The sequence below is a fragment of the Caretta caretta genome, chromosome 9 (genome assembly GCF_965140235.1).
Source record: "Caretta caretta isolate rCarCar2 chromosome 9, rCarCar1.hap1, whole genome shotgun sequence".
NCBI classification, from domain to species: Eukaryota; Metazoa; Chordata; order Testudines; family Cheloniidae; genus Caretta; species Caretta caretta.
The window spans coordinates 29,705,412-29,726,269 of NC_134214.1; the positions used below are offsets into that span (position 1 = coordinate 29,705,412).

Below are 20,858 nucleotides of genomic sequence, written 5' to 3' on the forward strand. Positions count from 1 at the left end.
TAGGGACATAGTACATCCAGATTCATTTGTAATGTTGTAGTATGGAAAGGAACTTCCTTGTACAATTCATCCACATTAATATGTATGTAGCATATGCAATCTATTTCTGTTATTTTTATGGTTGTTATTCTATGTCTGCAAAGGTCATTTAAATTATACTGCGGCCGAAAATTTGTTTCATAAATTTTGATATAAATACTAATTACACACTATACTAATGCCAGCAGGGATCCTTTCATTTATCACATTTATATCACCGTCGCTGCTTTACTGATGACATAATGGAAAGCAGTGAAAAAAACTGGTATAGTTTTATTCTAATATATTAAAGCTAGCTGAAGTTGCAGCAGATTGACTGAGTGAATAAGAATTCCTACCACAATTCATGGGATTTAAGAATCTTTAATAAGGTACGAAATGTTACCAAACAGTTCTGTAAACTAAATTTTACATACCAATTCTTCTAGCCATAAATATTGAATATCTGTAACATGTATAACCGGACCTTTACATGCGGATAAATATGGAAATTAGGATTTATATACATTATGTTACTGTATTTTGCCAAAAGCAACGGACAGATATAGTTTATATCTTTTTAATATCACTTTACATAAACAAATGTAACAGTTTGACACGTAGATCCAGGCTTTCACTATACGAATTTCTTGACAGGACATTGTAACAACATTTTACTGCACTACTTAGACTGGACTTTGGGACGAAATGTTTGCACTTTATACAAAAAAGCACATTAATACCAATAATATTCTGTTAGATCGACGTTTAGACTGTAATAATACAAAGTAATTCACATTTTGGTACACATTTACTAGAACATTCTTGCCATTCAGTACAAATAGTTGAATTTCTACCTCCTCCCTCTTCCCCCCCCACCTCCCCCACCCTCCGTCTCACCCACCCTCGCCCCCCCTCACATATATGCAAAGACCACAGTTCCACATATCCCCTTATTCAACTTGCGATATGACTATTTACAAAATCAAACAGTACATTTTAAGCTAATAATTCTGTATTTACATTTTAAAAAAAAGCCGCTGCCCAAGGAGACATGCAGTTTGAGACCTCTAATCAGTGGTTCCAGTCCAGCCCTACACATTTGGCATTTGGCCTGGTAACCTTGTCCTCTCATGCATTCTACTAACCCCTTTGCCTACCAAGCCTTTGAACAAAACAAAACAGAAAATGATTCTTCATTTTATTCGGTCCTGGGTCTACTGGCAGCTTTTGATTTATTTATGTATTTATTTTGCTTTCGAAGTGTTCATTAATTTTGGAGTCTTTTAAATAGGGTTTTTGTTTGTTTGTTGTTTGTTTTTGTTTTAAACGTACCATTCGTTAAAATTTGATGTAAGCGTGCTGTGGCTGGACGTGTGATGGACTGCTGAAGAGGAGGGGGATAAGGAGCTTGTGGTCTGGTTTTCTGTAGATGGAGACACGATTGTTGGGGGCGTTGAGGATTCATAGCCTGAGCTGGCGGCGGGAGAAGGCTGGGACCCCTGGGAGGATGACTCATGGACCTGCAAAATAAATACGTACATAAATAGATAACAAAGGGGATTTTTAAGTGTAGTTATTAGTTCGATAATAATATCAAACTCTAGAACCCATTCGCCCCTCTGACCCTCCTCCCTCCACACAGGGAACCCCTGAGCTGAATTCACAGGTTAGCCTTGAAATGCTACAGATCGTGTTTTTTAAGACAAAGTCTGAGGAGAAACATTGCATTGCTCATAACGCAGGTTGCTGGTATCACAGAAACACGCAGGACTCGAGCTCTATGCCTAAACAGTCCATGTTCAAATATCTTGCCAGGCACTAGCCTGTAAGGCAAATGCGGTCCTAGTACACAAAAGGAAGGGGATCTGCTAGATCTGGCTTTAAAAGAAACCATGAGTTTCCCCTGCTTGTGTCCCTTCCATCTGCCCATCACTGAGACCTTTACTGAAAGTCTGCACTAAAGCAATGCACCCAGAAAAGCCCTAACCGGGTTACTCCACTGTAAGACGCTTACAACGTAAATAACTGAGATCATGTACAGTCAGCAGTGAAGCGCTATCTGCCCTTGAGCAAAATAAACAGTGGTTGTTTAAACCTTTCTGTAGTAAAAACATTACTGGCCAGGTTGCCCTTGTCTTTTCCAATTTCCTGTCCACAGATCACTTTAAAATATGCTTCTTCGCAACAACACCGCCACATAGATAGTCAACACATTTCACGTTTTAAGTCTCCCATCCTGTTTAAGCAGAAGCGTTGTAAATCGTCAATAAAAAGTCAGAGATACAGGCGAGGTAAGATCACGTAAAATAATGCAACATCAATTTACCTTCATGTGTTTTCTGAGGGAACTTGGGTGAGTGTAGGACTTATCGCACATTTTGCAAAGATAGGGTTTGTCAGAAGTATGCACGTGCATATGCTTTTTGCGGTCGCTGCTATTTGCAAAGCGCCTGTCACAGCCCTCGAATTCACACTTAAATGGTTTTTCACCTATTACAGAAAAAATGATCTGATTAGAGACCCTGTATTTTCTATGATTAATCAGTATTAATTATTATTATTATTATTAAATTACCAGACCGAAGGATCGCGGTAAACTGAATGACTTGTAACTTTCCAACTTTAAAAATGCTGCATCTCAGAACCCTGTTCTCTTTCATTTTTAAACAATCGTTCACTCGCTGTACAAGGCATATTTTTAAAGAGTTTTCATTTCAAACTATTTCAATTATTTCTCGAGAGCTTCACTTTCACTTCTCAGCTCCTGGCATATCTGGCTCGTTGTAATCCTGGCAGCAACACATCAGTCGTTACAGCACTTATACACAAGCCTTGGTGCCTCGTTTCTGCTTTTACGGCTCATTCCCGTGATATTTTACCTACCCACCTCATAACCAGCCCCTGTATTTTCGTACAATCTTGGATATTATTACGACGGGTGCTTGTGATTCTTATACATTGGCTACCAACATCGTCTTGAACAATTTACTAAAATCACGCTTCATATTATTTCAAAAAATGTACAACAGTAAAAGCAGGAAGAGGTGCATATATATTTATTTATATATGTATTGGGGTTAGAGGCGTTCTTACTGATCCCAGCTGGTTTCTAATACTACAATACTAGATTAACACCTTAGGTTCAGTTTACTTAATATTACTCCATGTAATTAAATATTTACAAATACATGAATTACAAAGAGGAGACGGATTGGCTGACTGTATGTTTAGCACAATTTCTCATTGTAATACAGTCAAATCTGCCGACTACCAATTAATTAAAACCTATAAATTTAACAAGTCAGGTTGCTGCTATTTTTCTTTCACTACTGTATTTCTGCAGCAAATGAGCTCTCTCTCTCTCTTTTTCATAAAGGTTAGGAGGAAATAATTTTGTTAATGAGCTGATTTTGAAATTAACCTCTCACGCTGCCTCTTTTAAAAAGTAATATCGTACATTTTACATACATTTTTTCAGAAAACAAGTCACCATGTCCAATGTTTTCCTCTTCCCTCCCCCATCCACACCACCATTTATTTTACTGGAAAAGCTTGACTCTTTTATTTGCAGAAAGAAATCTAGAGAGAAGGTTACTGTACTGTACCTGTGTGAGTTCTTTTGTGTATTTTGAGATTTTCTGATCTAGCAAACACTTTCCCACAGCCTGGGAAAGGGCAGGGGAAGGGTTTTTCACCTGTGTGGACTCTGATGTGATTTACAAGTTTATATTTGGCCTTGAAAGGTTTCCCCTCTCTTGGACACTCTTCCCAGAAACATATATGATTGGACTGCTCGGGTCCTCCAACGTGCTCCACTGTGACATGAGTCACCAGCTCATGCATTGTGCTGAAAGTTTTGTTGCAGGACTTTTTGGGGTTTGACAATTGCTCGGGCTCAATCCACTTACAGATGAGTTCCTGCTTGATGGGCTGCCTCATGTAGCGAAAGAAGGCCCCTGCCCCATGGTGGGCTGCCATGTTCATGTTCATGTGGCCGTAGCCGTGGAGCTGAGTGGATGCATAGTGCTCGGACCGGGGGCTAGTGACCTGGCCGTACTGATCTGGCCTCCCGTACATGTCTCCGGAGAAGCCCAGGCGCATCTGCCCGTTCACCACGTTGGGAGAAGCGTGGCTCGCGGCTTGCTCGTGAAGCCCCGGGAAAAGTATGTGTCCTGCGGCATCAGTGTGTCCGTGGGGTCCGGCGAAGCTGCCCGCGGCCGAAGCGAAGAGGCTGTGCTGGGCGCTGGCCGCCGCCGCCTCGCCAAAGCCCCGGTTGCGGAAGAGAAAGTCCCGGGTGGAGTTGAAGGCTGCGCTGGAGTAAGAGCTGACATGGGTCGGGTGGTGGTGATGCCCCAGCGCCGCCGCCGCGTAGCCGGGTGCCTGCGAGGTGAAGGCGGTCTGGCCGGCCGAGGCCAGCTCGTGTGTGCTGGGGTTAATTTTAAAGGCGCCCATGCCGTCGGCGAAGGGGTTGATCCCCAGCCCCACTTCTCTGTCCGTTACATCGCCCGTGGAGTGGTGGCGAGACGATCCGAAGGTAGTGACTCCTATAGCGGGATACTGCGGTCCAGCATCCAGAAGCATCTTCCCACTCTCAGTGCAGCAACCCGGGGAAAGGAAAGGAAAAAAAAAAGAAAAAAAGGGGGAAAAAAACAAAACAAAAACACGGAGGAGCAGCAGCAGCAAAACACCCTCTCTGGAAAGTCAGCGACAATCACCACCAACGCAACCACATCAAAACCACCCCCGTCGGCATCAGCGCCCCGAAAGGAAACAAAAAGTGGGGCGATCTTGCAGTTGCAAATAAGCAAGAAAGCTAGAATAAGACAGACATGCACAAAAAAACCCCACTGTCTCTCTGATGAGACTTTTCGGGGAGGTTTGAAGTGGGGAGGGAGGCCAGGGGGTAAAAAATAAACTGGCTGCAAGTAACAGTAATGGAGAGAGACCAACACACACGGCAAAAAAAACAAACAAAAAACAAACAAAAAAACAAAACAAAACAAAAAATCAACTCCCTTCAGTTATTTTTTAGCTATAGGAATGTTGCAAAGTGGCCGAGAGATTTTTCTCTTCTCTTCGAGCTCCCCACACTCTCTCCTTCTCCCTCTTTCTTTCTCTCTCTCTCCTTTTTTTTCGCCCCCTTTTTTTTTCCCGCTTTGCAAAAAAAAAAGGCGCAAATCATGCACAATATTGTCTTTTGCGGTTTATCTTCCTGGGGAGAAACTTTCACCTCCTCAGCCGGGCGGTGAACGCGAGACTGATAGCGGCAATCATTCCTGCAGATAAATGAATTGAAAAGACGACACCGTCCCCCCCCTTGATGAATGGGAGAAGGGGAGGAGCGACGTCAAGGCGGACGTGGGAGATCATTGGTGCCTGGCGACTCCCCCCTTCCCTTGCAACTCCCCCCTTCTTCTCCAACTAAGGGCGCGCAAAGCCTCTGCTCTTCCCTGATTGGTTCGCCGGGCTCATCAATCCCAGGTATTGTGAAGCGCTTTGACATCCCTTTTGACAAACAGGGTTTCCAGGAGTAGCAACTTTTTGTGTGTTTTTGTTTTGTTTTGTTTTTTATCAAGTCCAATATTTTTTGCACACAAATATTTCAAACGTGATCTTTGTGTATGGGTGCTAAAATAACCCTAGCCTTGATTATTGTCCTTCTTCTTGCTGCTGTTTTTTCCCCTTGCTCTCCTCCATAATAACGCTAATGATGATCACAATGATTTCCTGATTTTTTTTCAACAGCACTGAACAACTTTTTAGGGTTTGAAAAGGGAAGCGCTTTTGTGACTTGTTTCTTTTGAAGTTGTGTTTTCTCCTTGTTTGTAACTGAAGCTCTCCAGAGTTTGTGCCGATTGCATTCGATTTTGTTTTTAAACAACAGGCGTGATTTCTCTGGGTAAAAGCCCATCAGTTTTCTGAAACAACTCTTGTTTTCTGCACCCATCAGAACGCAGGTGGGTGAGAACGCTTAACTTTCTACTTTTTATTGTTGTCCCCCCCCCCCTTATTTGTTATTCTTTCCTCCCCCCCCCCCCCCCCCCCCCCCGCGGGATCTCTTTCATTCAGGTAAAACTGTAAATTTCCCAAAGCTACATTGTTTCTTCTGTGCTGCATGAAGCTCTCGGAGACTTTTTTTTTTTAATTTATTTAAAATCCTCGATAGATAGGAGCAATGTAAATTTTCTGACATTCAAACCTTTTCTAGTTCACAAATCAGTCACCCTTGTCATAGTTATTGAAATTCCTCAACTTGCCACACCAGGACGGTGGAAAAAGCAGGCGGTGTCTTTGTTGCTGACCAGGCTTTTGATCGCCAGAGAAAATTTACTTACCTTCAGATGAGTGAGCAGAAAAAGAAATAACACTCCCTTTGATTTAGTTAGGAAAATGCAGACATTTGGATTCAGTGCAAACATACAACACTTGGTTGTTTTCTAGATGCAACCCTCGATTAACCTGTCTTTCCCCAGCGCAAAGTCTATTGAAAAACTGCGAATAGTTCCTTTTTGTTCTTGCTACAAAGAGTCATTGACTATATATTAAAATGATTGTTGAAACGTATAAGTATGGTACTTAAAAGGAGAAAATCTTTGTGACTCAATCAATTAAGCTAAGCAACATTTGTACATTATTTTAAACGGTGCTCGGGCATAGAATATCAGATTTCATTTTACGGAGAAGATATATATATTATATATATTTAACGTATATATATTTTAAAATGGCAGATTATTTATTTACTCAGTCGCCTGCATATTCATTAGATCTAATTATTTCTAGTAACGAAAACACAAAAAGCTAGCTGAGAGTCGGAATCCTTCAATTTACCCTTTGTTCAGTACTTCATTTGGCTTATTCGGAGCTAGATCTGAGCCCCTCAAACTCTTATTCCTGAACAAAGAAACTTCTGACTCTTCAGCTGAAATATAAAGGCGTTAGGAAGCAATCACCACCGCAGGTACTGGTGAAACGGATAAAAATAGATATCACATGCATATTTCTCATATTTCTCAGCGCTGCACATTTAAAGCAATAAAAACTGAGAAGTGTTTTTTTAAAAAGCAACTTTGAAACGCAGTGCTAAATACTTCGCTCTACATTAGAAATATATGTAGTTTGCGGAGATTCAGTCAATGAAGATGATTTTCAGTGCACTTTTACCCGGTAATTACTTTTGGATCTAGTACGTCTGAATAATTCCTTTTATTAGCTGGAGCTGTGTTTTTGCCCTTATTTTGTGAAATAAATGTGAAGAAATTACATTTACGATGACTTATAGCAACAGGTCTAAACCAACTGTGTGTGTGTGTGTGTGTGTGTTCTGATATCTTTAGATGTATGTGATATTACCATGTATGTCTTCTGCTAAAAACACCTGCATACACTACAAGGTTCTCTGCTGGGTTTAGTCCATAATGTGAAATCTACAAGGCTGTGACACTCGGAGAGCAATCAACTAGATTGTCCATTCTTTAGACTACCTCCAAATTGCAAAGAAAACCAAATAATCTCAAGTTCGTATAAAATATAACAGGAAGGCTGACAAGGGGATATTTTTAGGAACCTTGTCTAAATATACAGAGTGAGAGTGAATGTTTAAAAAAAAAGTTGTGGGTTGTAGAAGTTATCAAGTGGGATTTGCGGCGTGCTCTCTGCAGGAAACGAAAGCTGCTCCAGTTCAAAGCCACATGCACCAACGTGACATATAAGCCATTAAAATATCCTCCTGACGGCTCATTTCTGTTTCATCATACATTCCCTAACTGCTTCCAGAAAGCAAGAAAAGAAGAAATGAAGGATGACCGCCTCGCTGGAACCGCCAAAGAGGTGCTGTTTTGTTGTCTCTCTTTTCCACCCCCACCCCTTTTTGTCAGCCCAGAAATGATGTGCAGAAATGAGGGAATCTCTTCAACAGGTGGAGTGGGGTAAGTGAATTCGGGGGGAGGCACGGGCGGGCAAGGAAAGTTCTTGGCACCCACTCACCCACAAGGGAACGGGCTAGACACCCACTCACCAACAGGGGCTTGGCAACCTCTCGCTCGCATGGGATGTGGTTTGGCACCCACTCAGAAAAGGGACTGGCGCCCATTCACCCACTGAGGAAGTGGCTTGGCATCTACTCACCCACGTGGGAAAAGGCTTGGCATACCTCGGGAAGGGGAAATAGCCTGGTACCGACTGGGACTGGGAAGGGGGCTTGATACTGGGCTAAGGGCAAGAGGCTTCTTCCCCCACACAGGGCTGGATAGGGGACTTCTCTGCACAGTACAAAGGGGCTTCTTCTCCCCATAAGCTGGGATCCAGACGCACCGGGAAAGGGGCTTTTTCGCACCCACTGGGAGAGGAGGAAGGGGACTTCTCTGCTTCAGCTCGGACAGAAGAAAGTGATTCTCCGACCCCACAGAAACCCAGCTTCCGAGGAGGCAGAGAGGGGAAGGATTCTACGCACCCAACGGGACAGGAGAAAGTAGCTTCCCCCGCCTGTCCTCCCCTCCCCCCCGACGAGGATGGCGAAGGGATTTCTCCCCCCTCACTTGGACAGGAGGGAAAGGAGATTCTCTGCACCCACTGCTGAGGCGCAGGAGACCGAGCCGGGCAAGCCTAGGGGAGAGGGATAGATAGATCAGCCCCAGGGGGAAGGCTGCTTGCTAAGGACAGTGGCCGCCGGGCAGCCACAAACAGCAGAACACTCGCTGCTTGGAAGGGCTGGGACTACACATTTCCAGGCGGATGCACTCGGGGGCTGCCGGATTGTAAGCCCTGGATGGAGTGCAGAGGGGGGATTTGCTCCTTTCCCACAGAGCAGAGGGAGGTACGGCAAGAGGAAGTCAGATTCTCCTCCTGGGTTTGACCGTTGAACATTCATTGCTATGGTGCTGCTTTTCTGTCGCAGTTTCTTTCCTTTCTGAGCAGTGAAAGGGTTAACTGTCTCCTGGAAAAGGTCTAGTGGACAAGTTACTAGACTTCCGAGCTTTGACAATAGAAACCCCTAATTGAGAGCCTTCCTTGGGGAGGGCTCCCATCCCGGGTCCTCGCTGATTGACCCGTTTGTTTTGCTTGCACTGACAAAGTGCAACCTTCTAGTAACATTTCTCTTCCAAATCAACTCAAATCAAAAGAAACGCCTGCAGATTCCCCGTCTTACCCACCCGCGCGCAAAGCGAGTGGTTTGGTAACTGATTGATGAGAAACGTTAGGGGTTTCGTGAATTAAAGGAAACTGGCAAGTTTGCGGAGAGGTGGTTCCTGCAAACTCCCTCGCATTCAGCTGTAAAATAAGTCCCCCTTGAGGTCTGACAATGCCTCCAAACCGCGATAGACGTTAGGCGTTAATTTTCTTGCCTAGTGTTGGAAATGTAGTTAATCAGTTTGCTTAAGTGGTGAAGGCTAAAGCTCTTGAAGTCGCCGACTTTGGAAATACCCTAGAGTTTGACCTCTGACCTGCGACCAACAACATGTGCCAAACTCAGAGCATCCAGCACAATGCGTGGTTTCAGTGTCTAACCTGGGGCAGGACAAATAGACAAATGTTTGCTGTTTCTTCTCTTTCCTCTCATTTTAATGATTAATCATATCTGATCGCCCTTCCCCCGCCTTTAATTCCATCTTTTGTTTTTAATTATCCGCCCTGACTGTTCTTTCCACCCCTTGTTTTCCAGAATAGCTTGAATACCCATGAAATATGTTCAGGGCCAAACCCCAGAGGAGAATCTCTCCTCCTTGGGCGATTCTATTTGAACAGTTTAGGCTTGTTGCTATCCAGAATCATTCATATTAACTTATTAAAAAAGAACAAGCTTCATTGACAACTTGAAGGCAAACATTAAATCTTCATCCCATTTCCTTAACAGGTGGGGTAAGTAAAGATTTCCATGGATGGTAAATGGGCATGGAAAGACATATTTTTGCATCTGATAGTATTTGCGGGGTGTGTATTAAGACTGTAATAATTCCAGAGCTGTGTGTGCTGTGGGCCGCTGAGCCTCCTACTAGTTTTGATAAAACTGCCGGTGTAGTAGCCCGCTGAATCAGAGCCATGTTTCAAACAATACTTGCTTACAGACTAATTAGTTTTAATATGGAAGTGTCCGGTCAGCACCTTTGATCCGTATCAGAAGTCAACGTTTTCTAGCGGTCAAATAAGACACCTACACTACACATTTCACTACAGATATAAGCACCAATTGCTATTCAGTAAATTAATAGCCTCAGAGAAGAACATAAATATTGTTAAAATTTTGTAAGCAGAAAAGGCATAGGGTGAGCATCTAATAGAATAGGCATGATTAACAGTTTGCCTTAACTTATGTCCTGTTGATGACTGTTAACTAGGAAGAATACATTTGAATCTATAGTTATAAAAAGGTTAGTATTATTCATCATAAATAATGGGACAATCTTGCTCTCTTTACTCAGACAGAGGGACTACTCACGTGAGAAAGGTGGGAAAAAATAGAAGCCAGTGTTTTTAACTAAGATTTATTTTCAAACAAAATGTCATATGGAGACCATTCAAATACTAAATACATACACTTCATTTTTTTGGTCAGGTTTCAACAAGTTAAACTCTTTTTTCCCCTGCCTATTTGACTTTTAAATTATCCCAACATTTCCAATCCTATGTCTTTACCAGTAAAGAACAAGTTTTAAAAGTTCTCTCGGTAAAAGAGCAGCCTTTATTGATCTATTTTAATAATCTTGTGTGAAAGTTTGGAAGTTTTATGTTAAAGCTCCTGGATAGGTTTTATGGTTATCTTTATTCCCACACTAATTTTCATCCCAGTGGTAAAAAAGCTGAAGAGGAAGTAAAATTATTTTTAAAAAGATTGTGAATGTCCATTATAGCCCCATGAGCAACCGTAATTAATGAGATCCGTTATTTCTATTAGCATTGCTTTTTTTATACTTCCATCCTGGTATACTAAAGGAAAGCTCTTATGATCGAAGTGATTTCAGATTCCTGCTTCCTACTTCGTTGATAACATCATAAAGTACCTTTAAATTCAAACTTGCATTTAAACGTTTAAAATCCTGATTCAAATATTGCACCAAAAATCAAGTAAGCATTCCATATTATTCGTACTTCTCACTGATAGATTAAATAGGTACAAAGTTGTCTAAAAGTTAGGGCATGAGCAGTGACAGTAGTTTGTTTTGCACAGAGAGGAGTCGAAAATTATATACAGTGAAAAGTATCAACTTTGTAATATTAATGTATATTGACACAAGTAAAAACGGAGACAACAACTTGGGCAGGAGTCTTGCAAACACGACGAAATTTTCAGAAGTGAAAAGTACAGAATATATTCAAGTTGGTAGTAACTCGCCTTAAAAATACACTGTCAGAAGGTGAATGCCAGATCAAAGCAGAGTTGAAAAGATGTCCTTTCATAGATTTTTAAAAATCAACCATAGAAACTTCATTACTCTATAAAACGTGCGAGCATTTTGGGGAAGCCTCCATTTTTACCTCTGGAATATCTGAAGGGTCAAAGAAAGATTGAGTTCCATGAGTATTAGATGCCCTTTTCTTTTTAAAAGTTTCTTTTTACATGATTCTAGAATCATATACCCAGATAGTCATTTTATAACACATATAAATGTTTTTACTTGTTACTTTTCTCCCCTCTCACCGAACAGGAACAAAGTCCGGAAATGAGACACAAGACTTCTCTGGTAATGAGGAAAAGAAAACGACTTTACAGAAACATCCTGGAAAAGTCAAGTAAGTCAAAATATGCCTTTTTTTGCAGTTCAAAGGAGACAATTTTTTTTCAGCTTAGTGTTTAAGGTACTAGCATAAACACAAATCAGTGACACAACGCCCCACCAGCGGCTGCCTAATCCTGCTCAATGCCTATTCATTTGGAGGTTCTAGAATTAATATTTGACGACTCTCTCATTGAAACAACAACCCCTGACCCTATGTGATTGCACTGTCACATTATTCTATGACATATTCATCTTGAATTCATTTACGGACGATTTGATTGGAATGAGGTTTGACATGTATTGGATCCTATTAAAGAAGAAGACTTTGATCTTGCTGATGGGGTTTACATGATATGTATCATCTTTACTAGGGATAGCAGGCTTTCACAATGTGGTGGCTACCAAGCTTTCAGGAGTTAGTGACTGACATCTTATCTGACAGGAATACCTTAATCTTGAGGTATTGAATGATATATTCTATTTAAACTAAGCATATGATTTGGTTTATCTTGGGTACCTCTAGTTTCTAAAATGTGGGAAACACACACACGTACGACCAAAGTGCCTTCATTTACCCCTTCGGCTTCTGGATTTTCCATACACTCTAGAACATCCTGAAGCAAATTGATCTGACTAAAAGAAAAGAAAAATGAATTAGTAATACAGGAGGAATATATTCGGAGTTCATGAAATGTTCTCTTTCCCCTTTGAAAATTTCCCTTAGCAACTTCTCTCTAAACAATATCTCTTGATAGCATTTTGACAGTGTATCCAAATATTATTTTGCTGCAGTTATGTGTATCCCTTCTATGAGCTCTTAGTTTTAATGATTATTATTTCAACTCCGTCTTAAGACTCAGCATACTTATGACATTTGTAGCCTCAAATCCGATCTTAATAATCAAGGAATAAGTTAACATAACTCTTCAATAAATTCTTCTAGTTGTTCTTGACCTTTCTATTTCCTTAGTAAATATTACAATTAGGATTTTCAAATCGGGATTAATCCTTATTTTCACAGATAAAGCCTGAGCTTTAAAATCTCAAGGTAAAAAATTAATGACGTTAAATCGAAGTTTTAGCTAATAGTACCCATTTCAGAAAGGTTGCCATATAACAGACAGTAAGATATATTCCATGGAACTAACTGAAAAGTTTCAGGTTCCTCAACAGTAGATTGTCTAGAGAAGTTTTGGTGACCTAACAAAAAACTAAAGGACAGACTCTGGTCAGATACGGCCGTACAAACATCATTAAAGAGGACAGTAGAAAGCCAACGCGGTTAGTACTAGTGTATGTGAGAGCAGAATTTGGCCCCAAGGTAGAGAGTATATTACAAATGTCCACTCTTTGTGTGTGGTAAAGCTGACATACACGTCAAGAAGAGTGTTTGGCATTTATCATGAATAACTCTACATTTACTAGAAAATGCCTTATTATGAGTATATATTTATACTGAAATAAAACTAAAATAGAGCCGTTGGACTGTAGCAATTTAGTGTGTGTGTGTGTGGGGGGGGGATGGGGTGTGTGTGGGGGGAAGGGGTTGTTCATTCTCTTGATTGCACGAAACATGGAAGCTAAACTAAACCCTGAGAGAGAAATTCAGTAAACCAAAGTCTGGGGGATAATTAGGCTTTGAAATCGTCACCATATCTGATTTTGCTAAAGGTGGCGAGGGACAGGCACAGATGGGAGAAACACACAAAATACTCCACACATTCACTTTTTATGTGTGTGAAATTATTTTTATATTTGTACAGCTATAGAAGAAAAAAATAGTGCTTTGTTCAACTTTTGCAGCTGATTCCCAATATACTATACTCAATATGTAGTATAGATGTCTTTCCCCCAAGCTGTGCTCCAGTTTATTTATTTAGATTCTTATCTGTGTTAACCAAGCATCATTCCTACTGCCTACTCTGTGATAGGGGAAGCTTTTGACATATGTGCTAGAACTAGGGGTGCTGGGGTTGCAGCCGCACCCGGCCCTGGCTTAAAGTGGTTTCATATATATACATATATATATGCATTTACCCATTCGTTCAATGGCTCTCAGCACCACCCCCACTATAAAAATTGTTCCAGCACCCCTAGCTTCTTGTGTCTCCTGACCTACTGGCCTGGTTTCACAGTTTATTCATTTAATTACTGTACTGCAAATCAAATGTTGATTCTCTGATTTTATTAGGGAAAGAATTCGTGAACACCTTATGTCAACATGTACCCTTTATATAGCATTCTACCACAACCAGGCAGTATTCACCAAGGGATACACAGTAACCGCTTAGATGTATAGGGGGGAACTGATTACTCAGTCTACAAGTCACTGATTCCTGGTGCTGCCACGTCTGAAGCTCCAAATTTTATCTCTTGAACACCCTTTGTGGCATTGGCCCTCGGGTGATGGGACAAGAAGAACAATGGAGTTCTTCACATGCCAGTTCCCTATAACAACAACAACAACCCTCCAATAACACTGCCTGATGTTTGGGTTCCGTATGCCGTCTTGCGATATCTCCGTACCACGACATAAAACAGTATTGTGCAATTATTTAAAAAAGGAGGACTTGTGGCACCTTAGAGACTAACAAGTTTATTTGAGCATAAGCTTTCGTGAGCTACAGCTCACTTAAAGCGTATGCTCAAATAAATTTGTTAGTCTCTAAGGTGCCACAAGTCCTCCTTTTCTTTTTGCGAATACAGACTAACACGGCTGCTACTCTGAAACCTGTGCAATTATTGTTATCCTTGAAGACTCCTTGTACCGAGTCCATGAACTCCACTATTAGTAGAGAAGAGGAATTCCCCTGCATTTGCCATGTTGGTTTCAAAATCTAGATTGGTGGAGTAACCCTGCAAACCTAATGTGGCAAAGGAAAATAGGAGGCTTCATATATTTGAGGCATAGCCCATACAGTATGGATTATCTGGTAAAACATGGCTCATATTGCAGACGGGATTAAGGACACCTAAGTAATCAGTTGAGTGAGTGGTGGTCAGACAAGGTCAAGCTGCCAAAGACCTGCATTAACAAGCACTCAAGTTTTCAAAACATTCTGCAAGAGATGTGTAATTTTGCCGATTTTGGCCAGGTCCTCCTCCTCTTTTCTAATCTCTCCGCCTTCCCTTAGTCATGTGCGCGGCTCCCCCCTCCCCCCCCGTTCTCCTCCACACACACTAGTAGAACTCCCAAGGTACACAACAAATTATAGGAGTGAAAATACTAACTTCACCTAATATAATGAGAGAGACACCGAGTGGCACTTTTTTTCCATTCGATTCATGAAGAAGAAGAAGAAGAAGAAGAAGAAGAAGGAAAAAAAAAAAAGACTTCAGGATTTAAGTAAGGGCCGAACAGAGCCAATAGTGTCTGACAGGAAACCATCACAATATTTTAAAATAGCCTAGGCAAACTGGTGATAACATTTTTTAATTGATAAACTGTTCCAGATGTTTTCTCCCTTGACTGAGAAGTGTCAGAATTGATGGATAACAAGTATGTAGAGATGAAGTGTTTTAAGGAGGTATGAGGAAACAGCTATATTTGGAAGTCACACTCTCAGTATATTTGTAAGTAGCAGATTAATAATTCCTAACCTTTATCTCTTCTGTGCACTCGTATTGAGATGGGCAGGAATAGGAATGTCAAATGCATTACTTAGTGCAAACAGACTTGAAAGTTAAGATGTTGTGGCACTAACTGCTGGTGTGTGGTTTAAAATGCCTGAGTAAACATGTTATGTAAGGATGGATAACTAATTGTATCATGTGTCATTTTTCATCATCTCAAGTCAAAAATATGTACACAATAATGTAAATACAACTATCTAGCTAAATACTAGCTTTGTGTTATAGAAAAAAGAGTCAAAGCCAGGCTCATTCCAAAAATATGTAACCGTAGCCAACGCTCGCCATGCAAAGCAGTAATAAAAATGTCCTATATATAATTACGTATGTCGTACACTTTAAACTTATGATTACAAGTCATTGGCGAGTTGCCTGTGTTATGAGAATAGCGCGGTTTAGGTATTAACATGCCAGCCGTTATCTTGGTTTACTACTTAACATAAAGATGATCGTTTACAGACGTAGTTAGCAATTGTTAAACTTGTATGGAAATGCAAAATTATGCGTCTTAACTTGGAAATTGCATTGGGGGTTTCTAACTCCAGATGTAGAGTGAATATTATAAAGTGTCCATAGACAAGGTAATAGGAAGTCAATAAATAAAAATTGTAACAATGTGCAAATATACTTTCATTTGTTGTTTTATTTTTAAAATGTCTTTCTGTTATTGAGCGAGTACCATTTATGACTATTGAATTCTGTGATGACCTTATAGGAAGATATTTATTGTTATGTTTTTCTTTCCCAAAACTGACGCCCTGTTTCCACTATCTTTTTCCAGGATTTTTTTTTTAACTCACAATACTGCTCTTTAAAAAATTAAGTAGAGGCTTTCTCCTGTGCTGAAGCTCTAAGCTTTACTAAATCTATAAGGCCTCAGTGCATAAAGCTAGAAACCCTAGACTATACTTTCATCACTAACAATGTAAATCCTACAGGCAATGTATTTTCTTTCTTCTAATGAGTATAAAAATTGGAGAGTACTTTTATATGTATTTAAGGACTTTTGTTAAAATCGAGGTATGGTGGTTAGATTGCACAATTCCGTAAGTGGAAAGAGAGAGAGAGAAAGAAAGAGGGAGATCATTCCCTTTTCTGGGTTAAATACTGTTTCATTCTTAATGTAACGATTTATCATATTACTGAAGCAGCCATTAACAAAATAACTGTTGACATTTAAATATGTGGCGTGGGATTCCTCCAAGAATCCTTTCTAAGATTTGGTATAAAGATATAATACTCCTAGAACTAGCCAAAATGTGTAATCTTAGGAAGTAAGACTGTAGTGTCGCTTAACTACTATTTCTCAAGTAGAAAGACCAGTTATCTGTGCTGTCAACAAGTGTCGGAAACCTAAAGAGTTGCCCAGCTCTGCTTCCCATGATGTGTTCTGTATGCAGAACTCGTCCCCTCGCATTGTCCTCCTTTCAGTTTGAGAAAAGGCCCTTGAAATGCTCGTACATGGGAAAGATTTGTGTGTGCTATAAATAAACAGGAGTCAAAATGATTGGGGGGGGGGGGGGGAATCCTAGCGAAGCATCAGAGCTGAATCTGAGCATTAAGTTTCATCAATAAAAACTTGCTCCCACAAAGGATGCTACTCGAGGGAGACTGAAGCAGCCCCATGCTTCCCTTCTTCCTTCAGGAATGACCTTCAGGCAGGAGATGGAGACTTCAGTAGGATTTCACAAACCAAGACAAAAGTGCAGCCCCGCTCTTTATTCAAAACTCGAGACAGTGACCTGGCGTTGGGTGGCGGGGGGGGGGGGGGGGGGGGGAGAGGGAGGGTGGATGGTGCAGGCTCAGGACCTGTCTCCCCCACCCTATTTCCCCGGGCTTTTTGTGTGGCCGGAGCACGGAAGTTAGGGGAAGCCCCAGCCCGTCTTTGTTGCTGCGAAGAGTTGCGAGCTGCACTTTAAGTCACCCCGAGATTGAACAAAGCACCGGGCGCGCGAGCGGCCAATCAGGCGACTTGTTCCGAAGGCAGCCGCGGCTTGCCAGCGCTACGTGCGGCTGGCGGGGCTCCGGGGAGAGCGCGGGCGCGGCTGCTTGGCTGCTTGGGGGGAGGCAAGGTCCGGGCGAGCGGCGGAGCTAGCCAAGGAAGCAGACGGGTTTCGGAGTGCAGAGGCTTCCGGCGGCCGAGCGGCGCTGTCGGCCTCCCCGGGGCGAAGGGCAGAGCGCGGGGAGGAGGAAGCAGGGAGCGGGCACCCCGGGCGCGAGCGGCAGCGCGGCTGGAGCTGCTTCCCCTTGGACTGGCTCCTCCTTCGGCTACCGCCGCTCGTTGCCGCTAAGCGCCAGCGAGGAGCCCGGGCTGGGCCGGGAGGTTGCCTGGCCAGCCGGCCCTGCCCTGCGCTCTGCGTGAAACGCAGCTAGCAAACAAAATGCGGGGAGCCAGCGCCGGGCATTGCTCGCTCGCGAGGCGCATGGCGGGGGGAGGCTTTTAGCGGAGAAGGGGGCGCCCCCAGGCTGGAGCCTGCGTAGCTTCCTCCAGCCCCTCCCCCCTTCCTACACATACCCCCAGATAAAGCTTTTCAGTCTGAAGCAGGACCCGTCATCGCTGACGTCAGCGAGCAGGCTGTGGCCAATGAGAGCACGCGGTGATTGTTTCGCTCTCTGGGCTGGCGCCGGGTCCATGAATTTCTATTCAGCAGCCTCCCAGCGTCCTGCTGCTGCCTCTCAAGCGTATAGGATTCCACGTAGGCATTAAGAGGGAGGAGAGGGGATGGGGGGGGGGGGGGGGGAAGAGAGCAGGAAAACAAAAAAACAAAAACAAAAACCAAACCAGCCCCGGCCCCCTTCCTCCTCCTCAAAAAAAAAAAAAAAAAAAACTTTGGAGAAAAAAAAAAGTTTCGCCTCTCTCTGTCTCTGTCTCTCTCCTCCCCGCTGTCAGGTGACTTTTTAGAATTAGAAGCTAATGAGCGTGGATGCTTTGGGGAGCCCAGTGATGGACCCTGCTGCACTCTCCAAACGGAACACGGCGCTGAGATTAGTAGACTTGGCAGGGGCTCATCACCACCATCATCATCTCCACCCCCCTCAGAGCATGACAGGCTTCCCGGGCTTCGCCGGGCATCCCCACTCAGTGGTTCCCACGCACCCTGGGGAGTACGCCGCGGAATCCCGCCTAGGGCCGAGTCCATTCCGGCCTGAACACATGGGGCATCACCACCACCACCATCATCATCATCCTCCTCATCACCCTGCGGCCCTTAAACTCAGCCCTGCCCCTCATCCTCATCCTCATCCTCACCACCACCACCACCACCACCACCACCATATGGCAGGCCAAGCTGAGGTGGTCTCTAGTCAAACAGGAACGTTTGGCCCGGCGCAGGCAACAGCAGTCCCTTACCCAGTGTCTCGCACAGCCCAGGCTATTCCAGCAGGTAGGGACTTCTTAATACGCAGAGATCTGACAGCTCCAGTCATGCCAGGGCTAACTGAGCAACACACTGCTGCAAGTTCTCACCACGGAATGTTTGTCTCAACAACAGGTAGCTACCCCGGACACCATGGTCACCACCACTCAGAAGCTGGGAATCATTCTCTGTTCTCTGGACTCCATGAGCAGCCTCCCCATGCAACTCCAGGTGGCCATCTAAACGGACAGATAAGACTGGGGTTACCTGGAGAAATGTACGCCAGGTCTGAACATTTCACTCAAGTACCAGCCTCCAGGACCGATCCTTTTGCTGCTTCCTCGCTTCATAGCTACGGTGGCATGAATCTGAACGTGAATCTGGCTCCACACCACGGCCCTGGTGCTTTCTTTCGTTACACGAGGCAGCCCATCAAACAGGAACTCATCTGTAAATGGATTGAGTTGAACCAGACTCCCAAAAAATTATGCTCGAAAACTTTCACCACAATGCACGAGCTGGTGACTCATGTCACAGTGGAGCATGTTGGAGGACCCGAGCAATCCAATCACATATGTTTCTGGGAAGAGTGTCCAAGAGAGGGGAAACCTTTCAAAGCCAAATATAAACTTGTAAATCACATCAGAGTCCACACAGGTGAAAAACCCTTCCCCTGCCCTTTCCCAGGCTGTGGGAAAGTGTTTGCTAGATCAGAAAATCTCAAAATACACAAAAGAACTCACACAGGTCAGTATTGAAAGCTATCATTAATTTCTTTATTTTGTTCAGCGTCCTCTTTAAGTAGTGTTTCGTTATGGAGAATGAATGCACACCAAATAATTATTTTAATTACATTCTTAGATTTGTTTGCTTTTTTCTCCATTTGCAAAAATGAATAAATCTCAGAATTTATGTATAGAAATTCTAAAGCTTATATAGACTGATACAATGTTTGTTCATCTGTATCTTTATAAATACTGAGAGATATGAATACTCCACGTCTATTAACACAGGCTGGGAATTTTTTTTCTCTGGCAGTTTAAAGTAGTTGGGGGCAATGAAATAATTGTGCAAGCTCACAAATTAAAAGTGAACAATAGAAATTACAGCTTGTCTAGTCAGTTTTGACTGATGTCGGTGAGATGCTGCTGCCTCTAACATTGTGAGAATAACACAGCTGCAACCTTTTCGTTCAACAGTTTTGTTTTGGTCAGAGGGAGTTTTTAATGTTTGATCTGAGTAACAGTGACATTTGTAATGACCATTACCATCTAACGTCTCTGTGTATTTGCAAATGTGGGGAGCTGTACATTTTTATTCTAGAGAGGAAAAATAGCATTATTTCGGCCTGTACATTTTGAAATGTCATTCGCAGAACTGTTAAGTGAAATTAGGACATGTGTCAGAAACATCTGTTAGTCCTAGTTCACAGAAAGGAAAGTAACTTGATGGAAGATTTTGCAAAGCGACGTTTGAACTCTTCCGGCCAGAAAGGCATCTATAATTAATGAAATTGCACGTAGAAAGTTTTCACACTTACAGAAGCAGCCTGTGAAGTTGTATTAATTAGTTTAGCAGCCGGTGTTTGTAGTCTCTGGCGCTGGCTTTTTTCTGAAGAAGAAGATAAGAAATAAGCCCTTTTCGGAAAATTAAATCTGTTCCAGTATAGGGTTTTCCATCTTCCACCGCCTCCTGTACAGCCTTATGCACTGGTAGGGAAACTACATAATCCTATTGTAAGATCTGTTTACAGCCAAACGATTTTTTTCGCCCTCCAGTTCATAAAACTCCCCCTCCCCCACGGTCGGTATTTGCCTTGACCCTGGTGCCGTTGCATTTTTGTGCTATAGCTCAACAAGGTACAATATGCGTGAGAAATATACTAATTTTGTATCAATGTATTCTAAATATAGCGCAGTAATTTTACAGTAGCCATCACTAGTAACATAGTATTTTTCCACCGCTCATTTTAAATCTATATTCCAACGTTTTATTAGTCTAATAGTCTTTCGATAATTTATTTTTTTAAGTAAAGAAGACCCCACATAATATAAATAATACCCTGAGCCATCTTCTTGTTAGTTCAGAACAGGTAGAACCATTAAATGGGATAGCTCATCCCTTAATGACAGTG

General features: G+C 42.5%; 2 protein-coding genes across 11 annotated transcripts in view; one reads left to right on the forward strand and one right to left on the reverse strand.

Moving 5' to 3' along the window:
* Positions 1 to 1,282: 1,282 nt before the first annotated feature.
* ZIC1 (Zic family zinc finger 1) lies at positions 1,283 to 5,306 on the reverse strand. The gene is made up of 3 exons (XM_048863818.2): positions 3,627 to 5,306; positions 2,348 to 2,511; positions 1,283 to 1,541 (listed from the first exon to the last, which is right to left on the reverse strand). The coding sequence occupies exons 1-3, from the start codon at positions 4,600 to 4,602 to the stop codon at positions 1,344 to 1,346; spliced, it is 1,338 nt and encodes a 445-aa protein (XP_048719775.1). The 5' UTR covers positions 4,603 to 5,306; the 3' UTR covers positions 1,283 to 1,343.
* A 212-nt stretch (positions 5,307 to 5,518) lies between these two features.
* The window catches only part of ZIC4 (Zic family zinc finger 4), a 33,236-nt gene continuing 17,896 nt past the window's right edge, over positions 5,519 to 20,858 (forward strand). For 3 of the 10 annotated variants that reach the window (XR_007358401.2, XR_012669885.1, XM_048863812.2), the window contains exon 1: positions 18,163 to 19,471. Coding sequence is in view for 8 of the 10 variants with exons in the window: in XM_048863812.2 (XP_048719769.2) it covers positions 18,280 to 19,471 (1,192 nt within the window). In the remaining 2 variants the exon portion in view is untranslated. The other 7 variants (XM_048863814.2, XM_048863815.2, XM_048863816.2 and 4 more) reach the window with 7 other exon arrangements.

Bases quoted from the DNA above. Each gene is read 5' to 3' on its own strand.
- ZIC1 (XM_048863818.2), bottom strand. From the start codon at position 4,602: ATGCTTCTGGATGCTGGACCGCAGTATCCCGCTATAGGAGTCACTACC. The intron at 2,512-3,626 runs GTACAGTACAGT...TTTCTGTAATAG, and splicing joins ACACAAAAGAACTCACACAG to GTGAAAAACCATTTAAGTGT. The intron at 1,542-2,347 runs GTAAATTGATGT...TTTATTTTGCAG, and splicing joins CCCTCAGAAAACACATGAAG to GTCCATGAGTCATCCTCCCA.